This window comes from Rattus norvegicus, chromosome 4 (genome assembly GCF_036323735.1).
Source record: "Rattus norvegicus strain BN/NHsdMcwi chromosome 4, GRCr8, whole genome shotgun sequence".
NCBI classification, from domain to species: domain Eukaryota; kingdom Metazoa; phylum Chordata; class Mammalia; order Rodentia; family Muridae; genus Rattus; species Rattus norvegicus.
The window spans coordinates 5,887,149-5,899,680 of NC_086022.1; the positions used below are offsets into that span (position 1 = coordinate 5,887,149).

Sequence of the window (12,532 nt, forward strand, 5' to 3'; positions counted from 1 at the left end):
ACACTCCTCCATTGTTGGTGGAATTGCAACCTGGTACAACTATTCTGGAATCAGTCTGGAATTTCCTCAGAAAACTGGACATAGTACTACCTGAGGACTCCTGGGCAAATACCCAAAAAATGCTCCAACATATGACAAGGACACATGCTCCACTATGTTCATAGCAGTCTTATTTGCAATAGCCAGAAGCTGGAAAGAACCCAGATACCCTTCAACAGAGGAATGGATACAGAAAATGTGGTACATTTATACAATGGAGTACTACTCAGCTATTAAAAACAATGAATTCATGAAATTCATAGGCAAGTGGATGAAAGTAGAAAATATCATCCTGAGCAAGGTAACCCAATCACAAAAAAGCACACATGGTATGAACTCACTGATAAGTGGAAAATAGCCCAAAAGCTCAGATTACCCAAGATACAATCCACAGACCACATGAAGTTCAAGAAGAAGGATGACTAAAGTGTGGATGCTTCAGTCCTCTTAGATGGGGGAACAAAAATATTCATAGGAGTATATATGGAGACAAAGTTTGGAGCAGAGGCTGAAGGAATGGCCATTCACAGCCTGCTCCACCTGGGGATCCAGCATATATACATACAGTCACCAAATTCAGACAATATTGCTGATGCCAAAAAGTACATGCTGACAGGAGCCCGATATATCTGTTTCCTGAGAGGCTCTGCCAGAGCATGACAAGTACAGAGGCTCACAGACAACTATTGAACTAAGAATGGGGTTCCCAATGGCAGAGCTAGAGAAAGGAATGAAGAAGCTGAAGGGGCTTGCAACCCCTAAGAACAACAATACCAACCAACCAGAGCTCCCAGTGACTAAACTATCATCCAAAGAGTACACATGGACAGACCTATGGCTCCAGCTGCATATGTAGCTGAGGATGGCCTTGTTGGGCACCAATGGGAGGAGAAGCCCTTGATCCTGCCAAGGCTGACCCCCATCCAATGTAGGGGAATGTCAGAGTGGGGAGGCAGGAAGGGTTGGATGGTTGGGTGGGGGAAAGGGGATAACATTTGAAATGTAAATAAAAAATCTAATAAAAAAACAATGACTTCATGAAATTCTTAGGCAAATAGATGGAAGATATCATTCTCAGTGAGATAACCTGTAGAATTAATTGTGGGGCTCCCTGAATCAGCTCCACCACAGCGTTCTGGAGGCAGGGGAGGCAGGATAAAGGAGGTTTGACTGCACTTACCCCATGCTGCTGCTGGGGGTGTCAGGCTGTGGGAATGTTCCAGGAGGTGGGGAAGCACAGTCTGGGATCCAGACATAGCCAGAGCTGACTCACCATCCCTGGGCCTGCAAGGAGGCCAGGGTCATCAAGTTCTCAGGCTCTTGGGCATCTGGGAACCACTAGGATGCAGAGGAAGAGCTGAGAATGGAGTGGGGGGCTGTGGAAGTGGATCTAGCCCAGTGCTGAGGGAGAAAGAGGGGACACTGCAGCTGGTCCCACTGGGGTAGCCTTGGCTGGTCAGCAGTTCAGCAGTATGCTTGAGCTTGGCAGTTGCTGCTGCTGAGAGTGCAGGAGGCTTTCTTTGGGAGATTAGATGGTGGCACTGTAGGCAAAGGCCTTCTTTGTAACTCCCCATGTCAGATCCCGATGAAAAGAGACAGTCCATGGTTTCAAGGTGTTTATTGTCATGGCAGAAAGTGGATGAATAAAACCATATCCCACTTCTCAGAGTGGGCCTGAGATTAAATACCTTTTGCAGGGAGGAGTGTCTGGGAAGGGAAATTCATTGGCTATGACTCCAGGCCTTTATGTACCTCATTATAACGGATATCTGTCTTGAGCCTATGTGACCTGTGGTCGTGTCCTCTACCTGTGAAGGGGCTTGGGGTGTTGCCCTTATGTGACTGATAGTCACAAATCTATGGAGGGCTATGGGTTAGTGACCACCCTGGTTTCCTGGGAGTCAGGTGAAACTTCAGGGTCTCCAGGATTCAAGCCTCCGCAACTGGGAACCAGTATGTCTTTCACTGTCCCATAGTAACCCAATCACAAAAGAACATACATGGTATGCAGTAACTGGTAAGCAGATATTAGCCCAAAAGCTTGTAGTATCCAAAACACAATTCACAAACCACATGAAGCTCAAGAAGAAGGAAGACCAAAATGTGGATGCATCAAATCTTAGAAGGGGGAAAAAAATACTCACAGGAGGAAATATAGAGACAAAGTGTGGAACAGAGACTGAAAAACTGAAAGGCCATCCAGAGACTGCCCCACATGGGGATTCATCCCATATACAGCCACCAAACCCAAACAATATCGCAGATGAAAGAAGTGCATGCTGACAGGAGCCTGATATAGCTGTCTCCTGAGAGGCTCTGCCAAAGCTTTACAAATACAAAGGCAGATGCTCGTAGCCAACCATTGAACTGAGAGCAGGGTCTCCAATGGAGGAGTTAGAGAAACGACTGAAGTAGCTGAAAGGATTTGCAACCCCATAAGAAGAACACAATATCAACCAACTAGACAGCCCAGAGCTCCCAGAGCTAAACCACTATCCCAAGAGAACACAGGGATGGACCTATGGCTTCATCTGCATATGTAGCAGAGGATGGCCTTGTCCACATCAATGGGAGGAGAGGCCTTTGGTCCTGTCAAGGCTCGATGCCCCAGTACAGGGAAATGTCAGGGTGGAGAGGTGGAAGGGAGTGGGTGGGTAGAAGCGGAGGGGGGGTTAGGGGGGAGTGAGAGGGTGGGGGACTAGGGGATGAGGTTGGGATATCAGGTTTCTGGATGGGAAATCGAGAAATGGGATAACATTTAAAATGTAAATAAAACAGAATTTAAAAAATACATCACAAAGATTTTTTTTTAAAAATTTAAATTAGCAATTCATTGAGGTAAACTTATATATTGCAAGAAACCATCTGGCTAGGTAAGAGAATATTCATATCAAATAGATTTTTATATTATCTTTTCAAAACTATAACATAATATTTCAAGTGACACTTCATAAAAAGTATAAATATCAATCATAAATTAACTTATAGTTTACTTATTTAAATTATCAATAAATTAAAAATAATTAAAATAGTGTTTCAACATTCATATTGCCAGTTCTTCGTAGAGAACAACATAATTTAGATACCCATCGACAGGATATATTTTCTGACCACAGTGAGGAATGTCCACAAACTGATATGCTTAGGCATAGCACACTAGGTTTGCCGAGTAGACCTCATAGTGACCTTTAGAAATTCTTCAAGTGCTTTCAAGATGAGTTGGATGGTCTTGGTCCTTAGCCACTCCTTCTGTGACTCTAACTTCTCCATTAGGAGAGCATTGGAAGTTGGGGTAGGAAGGACTATTTTATATGAGTCTTTTATCTAAAGGAGGAAAAAAGAAAGACTGGTTAAGTATTGCACAATTTTTTCCTTGTGGAGTGCTCTGGGCTATGGGAAGTTCTAATTTAGAATGAATGAGATTAACTAGGTCAATCTGCTTTGACTCACCCAAGTTAGAGGAGGTAGGTACTTTTGCTCCAAGCTTACCGTGAGAGAAACCCATGCTTAACAACTCCATTCTTTTTTTTTCAAGGAGATTAGTATTAGTTTTCCAATAGCAACAGAATCCTAACTTTGCTGTTCTGTCTGCCACTAGAGAATAAGCATCCAAAGCACCATCTTATTCATCTGTTATCCAAATATCCATGTTAACATACAGTATTGCTACCAGATAACAGAAGAGGGATCTAAATCAAATGCATTCCTTCACCTTTTCCATTCAGACTTTGTTGAGAGTTTCTTGGTGTGGTAGCATGAAGAATGATGGAAACACTCTACCGTGGACCCACTGGCATGGGGACTAACAGGAAGGCTTGCCCCATGACTTAGGAGCCTGAATAAAATAGCAGGGCCATAAACAAGCAGCTGTTTACAAAAATGAATCTCAGTTCCCTTCCTAGACCTTCTAAGTCAGACTCTGCTGGAACAAGACCCTGGGTGGTTTCTGTGCACATTAAACTGGAAAATGCCCTGGTTTGAGGCAAGAAACTACAAGTGGCAGAAGCAGCCTTAGCATGAGGGTTCTATTCCAGGCCCTCTTATCGCATCTGGCTTGACTCATCCACACTCTGAGCCATCAGTCCTCCATATCTACTATTTAATGGCTAGTGGTAGCCAGAAGCCCTTGATCCCTTCCTTTCCTGACATTTTAGCTTTTGGCTACTTCTCTGCATTAGGTCTGTGGTAACAAAAATGTCACTTGCCAGGGATTAAATATTAAAGTCACTTTTGTGCTCTATGTTCTCATAATGGATGACTGTGTAAGGTTGGATATGCTTCCTTTTGTCTGTTAAGGCTTTCTTATCTCTTAAGCAATTAATAACATTCTATTTAATACAGTTTAAAGCAAGTATTGACAGTCTTTGCAAAAGAGAGGCCCAAACAAAACCCCAAAGTAAAACAAAGCAAGGCCTTACAGTCAAAGAACTGTTGCTCAGACTCTCCCTTCTGAGCAGCTATCTGGAAAAAGTGCTGCTACCCTGAGATGCTGGGTGTTTTCTCCTAGCACCTCTTCCCTACACTGCATGAGAGATGGGGACGCACTCACCTCTTGTTTGAAGATATGAACTAGGGTTTCAGTATTGCTCTGAATGACTCTGGCTTTGTCTTTCTTGTTATCTTGTAAGTTGTTCTTCACAAACTCCAGGTAGAAACGGAACTCCAGAAGACCAGAGCAGATTTTCAATAGGCAAATTTCCTATAAGTAAAATGGAAGGAGATATCAGTTCTTTCTAGGAGATAGACTCAATTTGAGAATAAGATTCCTGCTGTTCAGCATTTTCTACAGAATTGGGCAATAGGCAGCATCAGCTGACCTCCTTTAATTATCTGGACAAGTAGAGAAAGGCACCACTTAATATTTCCCCCTGGGTCCCAGAGTATGATAGTGAGAATCTACTTCTGACCCGACTCCTTGCCTTCTACCCACCAGTGCACTTCCTGTACTCTTGTTCTTATCTGGGCTGACCTGAGACCTGCTTTTAAGAAATAAGAAACCCATGCAGATTATATCACTGGCTGGAAGGAGAGGGGTATGAAGAGTGTCCTCAGTAGGGAGAGTAGGCCTGAATCCTTCCAGGGGCAACCAGAGAAGAGAATGGCTCATAAACTACTGTACTAGACATGAACTAGCTAAACTTGCTAAACATTTAACAGTGTAGTGGGACTTTACCTGTTCAAAGAAATTGCTTTTTAATTAAAGCTGTAAGTTACTTTCCTCAAGACATTTACATAACATTTTTTATAACTACTCTTTCATTTTTTTAGAGAAAAAAAATGTTTTTTAATCATCTAACACCTCAAAGCCAAGAGGAGAACAAAGACTTGAAACATTTGGCTCCTGATGGACGTAGATTGAGTGATGTAAACTTTCCCTCACCCTAGCAGCCACTGAGGTGCCTCTCAATCTCCTTTTGTATGCAAGCTCCTGTAGGCCAGTTACATCCAAGTGGTGTTGGATGTACTTCCCCATCTTTGTTACCTGACTGAGACTGTATATATGCAGGTATCAATGCAAGAGAGAACATTGGCTGAAGAATTGCTGGAAGTAAATGTGACAAGTTCCTACCTGGTTATATCCAGTTTGGAAGCATCCATCATTTCTTTGTATTTCTGGAAGTTTCAGATTGTTTTCTGACAGTGCATCATCGCTGTTCATACAATCAGAATTGCCATTGCACAACTGCAAAAGATTACCAGAATGAGCACTTAAGTACTCCTACAACAAACACCACTAGAGGGCCAAGTCATGCTCTTCCATAGCCAGGACACATTAAGAAAAGGGAAGCTACACCTTCTTAGAACCTTACTAAGCAGCCCAATAAATAAAAAGGGTCCCTTAGGCTCAGTCCCAGGCTCTCTTTTGACTACAAGCTTTGTACTCTTACTTAGGTATTGCCTATGTTTAAATAAAGACTTATTGAAGTCCCTCTTATACATTTATTTCAACGATTCGATGATAAAACTGCCCAGCATAGAGTAGGAGCTTAGTAAAGGACAGAAATTGTGATGATATTTTGGGGCAAATAAATTTAAGTCAGAGAATATTCCATCTGGAAGGGTCTGTGCCATCATCTCTAACTCCATAATTAGAGTACTAAATAAATTGGGAATCTTCCCAAGATTAAAAAGTTGATTCTACACACCCAGACCTAGAGAATAGGCTATTAATCTTGACTGTGTTTTTTTTTTCTTTCTGTCAAGCGGAGTCAAAATACTTTGCATTTAAAGATGTGAGATATTTTAATCTAGGTAGGGTTGGTTGGTTGGTTGGTTGGTTGGTTGGTTGGTTTTGGGTTTTTTGTTTTCTTATTTTGTTTTGTTTTTGAGAAAGGATCTCCCAATGTAGTCCTGGGTATCCTGGAACTCAATATGTAGACTGAGCTTTCCTCTAACTCACAAAAATCTTCCTGCTTGTGCCTCCCAAGTGCTGGGAGGTATCCACCATTATGCCCAGCCTTATCTATTTTTTTTTATGTTAGTACTTTATTAGGCTCTATACAATATGCATCTTAGCTGGGCTGACCCTGGAGCATCCTGATTACACACACACACACACACACACACACACACAGCTTACTACATTCAGCCAAAAAGCACTTTCTGGTCCTTGTAGAGTTCAAAGGACAAATGAAGGCCAAGAGATCTTACTCTTTGATAAAGAAAAAGGAATCCCTACCCAAGAAACAACAACTAAATTGGAACTGAGAATGGTCCACTGTGAATTTTCTAGAAATGCAGTTCACATTCTGTATCTTCCAGACAGGGAAGGAACCACACACACACAACTCCCACCCAAAACCAGCAAAGAGAAGAGAGAGAGAGAATACAAGTCTAGTCTGATCTTTAGCTTCAAATCCAAAGGGCTCTAGAACCCAGCAGAGAATTCCCAATTCAGGAGCAAAGAGAATGAATGGATGCCCACATTGGGCCGTCATCACTTTCACAGCCTACCCACCTCTTTTCTCATTTCCAAGATCTCCCTGAGAACATATGTAATTAAGCCTCCGACTTGTGAAGTGGTATATACTGGTCTGTTGTGGGTGGTATCCTCTGTGAAGTCTCCTCTCCGGACTTGTGAAGTAGGGAAGGCAGTGGCTGTCAACAACATCAGTCCCAAGAAGGCAACTGGCTGGAAGTCTCCTGCGTGGAGGAAAGGGAAAGAAGCAAATGAGAAAATAGCCCAGCTGGGCGCCTGATGCTGGCTGCTGGCTGCTAGCCAACCCACTTGGCTGGCTCCCTGCCTCACACTCCTCTCACAGTCTCAATAGCTCCGCCAGAGGGCGAGAAACTGCCTTCACTTACTTGCGGAGAGAAACTTCATAGCTGTTCCTGAAGGGCAGATGGAGTTGACTTTCGTTCCTGGTGGGCTCGAGACAGAATGAGCTACAGACATCCCCAGTCTCATATTTATTGGGAGTCGACTCTCTACTTTTGAGACTCATGGGAAAATCCCACATTTGATAAAAATCTTTGTTGGAGGGTGGGGGTGGGGCCAGAGTGGGTGGGGCTGATTGGAAACCTTATTAAGATTGCACAATGTGACGTCATTTAGCATCCAAAGAATCACAGCTAGGAGGGGGAAAGTGTGTTTAAGTCATCCTTGAGGCTATCCTTAAGAAGCCTGATCACTCTTTTTCTTTCTTTAAAAGTGACTCAGCACTTGAGCACTTGATAGGGGGAAAAACTGAAATGCACAATGTTTTATAAGGAGAAAGTGAAGCTAAAGCTGATGTTATTTAAACACATGTGCGCACACACAAACACTCATGAATTAATAAGAGGCCAGGATTTACTCTTCTAATTTTTTCATGTCTGTGAGAATCTAAAGATGTTCTGACCTAAGTTTCTTCAGATCATACAAAGACACACACTCCCACTCCCACTCCACCCCCAGCACCTGACCTGGAGTCACACAGACAGTAGTGATGCCTGCTGCATATTGCTTGTTCTTCCTGCATGTTATCAGGACCAGCTGCTTCTAATGGTTTGTTCACCTCCAAATTTTGTGCAGTTGTTTCCAGGAGTTGCCAGGTGGGCTACTATGGAGTGAAGAACAGAAATATCTTCTGTCATCAAGCACTCCTGGTTTCCTCTCAAGTCCAAGTCCACTTTCTGATTTCTCCCTAGTGGTCTCTTGGCCATCTTACTAGTAAGACTTTTAGTTTCTGTAATAGAGTTGCCTTATTTGTTAGTGCTGATCCCACTGCTGCCAGAACATCCCCAAAACATTTCCAGGTCATGCAAGGAGACTTGAAGGTTTGTTGCAGTCCTTACGTTTATTCAGGGTTTACAGCAAAGAAGGACCTCGTTGTATCGTAGCTAGATGTTTGAAGCTCCCTTTAACTGGGTGACAGGATTTGAATCTAAAGGTGGCATGTCTCACTCAGAATGACCCTTCTAATGTCCGAGACTTCTAGGCTGGGTCAAGCTTAAACAGACTTCTTCCCTTTGTTCAATTTATTTTACAGATTAGTCCCTGGTTTTCTGTCCACCTGTCTCCAGATACCTAGATAGCACTCAAAATGATTACAGGCTGAAAGTAGGCTCTGTATATAAACCCAAAACTATTTACAAATCAGACTCTTAGCATCGAAATCAGTTTCTTCACTTTGCAGATTGCCTTAAGACTCTGAAAGCAATGACTGTTGCTGGGACAGTTAAAATATGGGTGGACTCTTGTTTGTGTACATAAACGAGAAACTGCCTATTGAAGAAGTGAGGTTTCCCATTCTTTCACTGTGTGAGGCACTAGTCCTCACATAGGTTCTAGGGGATTGTAGTTGAAAATGGAAATGGGGGAGAGAAAGCAGGATGGTTTTACTTTTAGTGCCCTTGGACCTTAAAATGGCAGCTGAAATAGCCTGGAACTCAGTATGTCTCTACTTCCCCTACTCCCTGCCATGTGTTCTCTCAGGTCTCTAAGGTATAGAGTTTCTTTTCTCCACTTAACAATTTTTAAATGACTCAATAAGCTTGACTGTTAGACTAACTACAACATTCAAATTTCTGTTTTCAATTTTTAAAAAAATGCTCTTTAAGTAGGAGCCATGCATCCATGATAAAATGTTCAAACAAGACAACAGAGGAAAGTAATGGTCCTACAAGTGGTGCCTAAACCCCAGTAGTTTCGGTGGAACTCTTGTCAGCTTCATCTGGAAGAGGTTTTCTCAGCTCATATATTTATACATATACATTTCACACATATATGTGTGTAAAATGCATGTTTATACATAGAGATACACACTGTATGTTAATGGTCTGGATGATGTCTATATCGCTTTTCATGGAGGTGGGGGGTGGGGGCAGGGTACATGTGGAGACGATAGCCTTTTGAGTAATAATTTGGGTTAGAAGTCCAATGCCACCATTTGCTAGCTGTTTATTAGTGGCTAAATTAGCCCAAGATCTGTGTTCTTGTTTATTTACTCTTTAACAGGAAAATAATACTAGGTCATCATACAGAGCTGCCGTAAAGATAACTAAGAAAGAGTAAGCACCAACTCTACTATTTTTAAGAGCTGGAACTTCTCCCTCAGGGAGCTTTTCTGGCATAACTATCAGTTCACCTGGGACCTTGCTTGTGAAGTTACTATGGAGAACAACCAGCTTACTGTACCAAGGATGAAGTTAGTCTCTGAACCATTTTATCCCTAAAGAAATGAGATTGGTGGTGCTATTGAAAATTCATTATGAGGAGCTGAACAGATGACTTGGACGTTAAGGTCATCTATTGCTCTTTCAAGAGGATGTGGGTTCAGTTTCTACATCGTGGTTCTAAATCATCTGTAACTCTTGTTCCTGGGTATCTGATGCCCTCTTATAGCCTCAGTTGGCACTGAATATACGTGACGCACATTCACACACGCAGACAAAGCCATACTCAAACTAGGTCCCTTACTCACTAATTAGCCAGCTGTGCTTTACTCCTAGACTTTTCCCAAAGTATTCTGCTAAGTTTTTTTTATAGGAGAATTAACAGTCTATACATATCATCATCCTTCAAGTTTCTGAGCATAATTCTCAAGCATAAATGGCCTTGACAACCCCAGAGCTTAAGTTTCTAGTATTCAAGGTTTGGAAGGCAGGGTGATTCTGTCTTGTTCCTTTGTATGTATGTCACCAGCATGGATCTTTATTAGCACCACTGCCTTTGATTGGCATTTGTTTATGGGAGAAAAACACTCTTCTTAAACCAAAATATTACCACAGTAACTCTAAACTCTAAACTCTAAACTCTATCTACCATTATACATTCTTTTCTCTGTATCTTGACAGGTTTCCCATTTGAAGAATTCCTTGTAAATATGTATGTGTGGTGAGTGTGTGTGTGTGTGTGTGTGTGTGTGTGTGTGTGTGTGTGTGTGTAGATACTTTTTTCTGCTGTTTTAAGTTCACAGCAAAACTTGAGGCAAAAATTTCCTGAGTTGCACTTACTTGCCCCCAAATCTCATCCATATTTTAGTATCTATTAATAAACAAGAAAGGCTAGTATACATTGTCATTACTAACTAAAAATTCGGGGACTTCAGCATTGCTGAGATCAAGAGATGAAGGTGAGAATATGTGTATGAGGAAGAAAAGGAAATTCTCTTCTTTTGTATGGGGCTGACTGTGTCCCTCTGAATTTCTACTCACATATACTTTTCTATGTGTTGATGAATTCCAGAGTTCATTAGCACATTTCAGGTAAGTGGAAGAAAGACATTTACATCTCTAAAAGAGAAATGTTTTCCGCACTCTCGGGTTGGGGTATGTACTCTTTGGCTGGGGTTGGAGATGAGCGCATCTGCAATTTAACTAAAAGGAGTATCTCAAAGAGAAAAGAGAAGTTACTGGTACTAGGGAACTTGCAGTTGCTTTTAGAACTAGTTTCATTTGTCACCAAGACAGAAGGTGTTTGCAAAGTGAAACAATGGATAATTTAACAGCTTCTTCTGGGAGAGAGGCTCTTGGAAATGTCTTGTACTGAGAAAACATATTGTTGTTATTTTGGAGAGAGAATATTAGGAAGAAGGGTGTTGTGTCTATTTGGAAGGCACTGGCTGATTTTAAAGGACAGCCAGGCTAATTGCCCTAAGCTCTTGACAGCTGCCAGACAGTTCAGTTTCAGTTCTGGCCTTAAAGCCTTAGTGTTGCCCCAGTCCCACTGTAGTTCCTAGCAACTTGTTGACGCAGCCTTAGATTTTCCAACCTAGATCTCCTAATGCTAAGCTAAATGCAAATCTACCCTATGATTTCATCTCTTCTTTGCCCTTGTTATTTTGCTATGCATGGAGATCCCTTATCCGTAGAAAACTAGAAAATCCCAGGCACTTTAGGACTGGTCCTATGAATAGCAAGGAACAGCCAGCCCCCTGCCTAGGTGCCTGCTATACCTTTCTGTCTTATCTTAATGAGAGTGCTCTGATCCCAACATGTTAATAAGCTGGCCTCTCTGAAGCTGGATGGTGATAAAAAAATCACTTTGTGATCCTGGCCTCCCTAGTCCAGGAAGATCCCTCAGGCTGAGTTTCTGTGCTTGCTTCTCTCTGTAGGGTTGATTTTCAGTGGCTGCTACTTGTGCTTCAAAATTAGGAAACCTCAGCTAAGAGAAACCAGTTCACTTATTCTGGTAAGTCACTTAAACCACCTTTGGCTTCTCCAAAGATCTCAGTTCTCTGAGCTCAGAGTCATGGGCAGAAACTAAGCATACAAAGTATCAACTTTCCCTCAAAATTAAGGTACTAGGAACAATTTAAAAGTATCACATGTTGTGTCAAAACCAGGGGATTCTTTTGACCTGGCTGTGATGTATTTTACCTCCTTTCCTTGCCCTTTTTATCAGTTATTTGCTAACAAGAGAATGTCTTAGTTCCTCTGAATAAAGTTTCTGCTGTATTCTTGCAAGCTGGACTCATGAAGGTAGGAAAGGCCTAATCTTCATAGTGAACCATTTCCACAAAATATTTTGGATGTGTGAAGCACTTTCCATGTCAGAGATACTAGGTCTTGTTGCTGCGAAGGAGATCAACCTGGATTGATTTAAAGTGATCTAGTGATATAGAAGAATCCTGGTAAGCAAGTTAAGGCCAAAAAAAAAAAAAATTACAGGTGATACATTGCTCTCTCTCTCTCTCTCTCTCTCTCTCTCTCTCTCTCTCTCTCTCTCTCTCACTCCCTCTCCCTCTCCCTCTCCCTCTCCCTCTCCCTCTCCCTCTCCCTCTCCCTCTCCCTCTCCCTGTCTCCCTCTCCCTCTCCCTGTCTCCCTCTCCCTCTCCCTGTCTCCCTCTCCCTCTCCCTCTCCCTCTCCCTCTCCCTCTCCCTCTCCCTCTCCCTCTCCCTCTCCCTCTCCCTGTCTCCCTCTCCCTGTCTCCCTCTCCCTGTCTCCCTCTCCCTCTCCCTCTCCCTCTCCCTCTCCCTCTCCCTCTCCCTCTCCCTCTCCCTCTCCCTCTCCCTCTCCCTCTCCCTCTCCCTCTCCCTCTCCCTCTCCCTCTCCCTGTCTCCCTGTCTC

At 42.6% G+C, this 12,532-nt stretch overlaps 1 protein-coding gene across 1 annotated transcript; it reads right to left on the minus strand.

Annotated features, from left to right (window-relative positions):
* Window positions 1-2,850: 2,850 nt before the first annotated feature.
* On the minus strand, window positions 2,851-7,427 carry Il6 (interleukin 6). The gene is made up of 5 exons (NM_012589.2): window positions 7,345-7,427; window positions 6,998-7,182; window positions 5,609-5,722; window positions 4,589-4,738; window positions 2,851-3,363 (listed from the first exon to the last, which is right to left on the minus strand). Exons 1-5 carry the CDS (start codon window positions 7,361-7,363, stop codon window positions 3,196-3,198), a joined length of 636 nt encoding a protein of 211 aa, NP_036721.1. The 5' UTR covers window positions 7,364-7,427; the 3' UTR covers window positions 2,851-3,195.
* Window positions 7,428-12,532: the final 5,105 nt, after the last annotated feature.

Bases quoted from the DNA above. Each gene is read 5' to 3' on its own strand.
- Il6 (NM_012589.2), bottom strand. The intron at 5,723-6,997 runs GTGGGTAGGCTG...AATCTTTTGCAG, and splicing joins TCTTGGAAATGAGAAAAGAG to TTGTGCAATGGCAATTCTGA. The intron at 4,739-5,608 runs GTAGGAACTTGT...TTTTACTTATAG, and splicing joins TCCAAACTGGATATAACCAG to GAAATTTGCCTATTGAAAAT.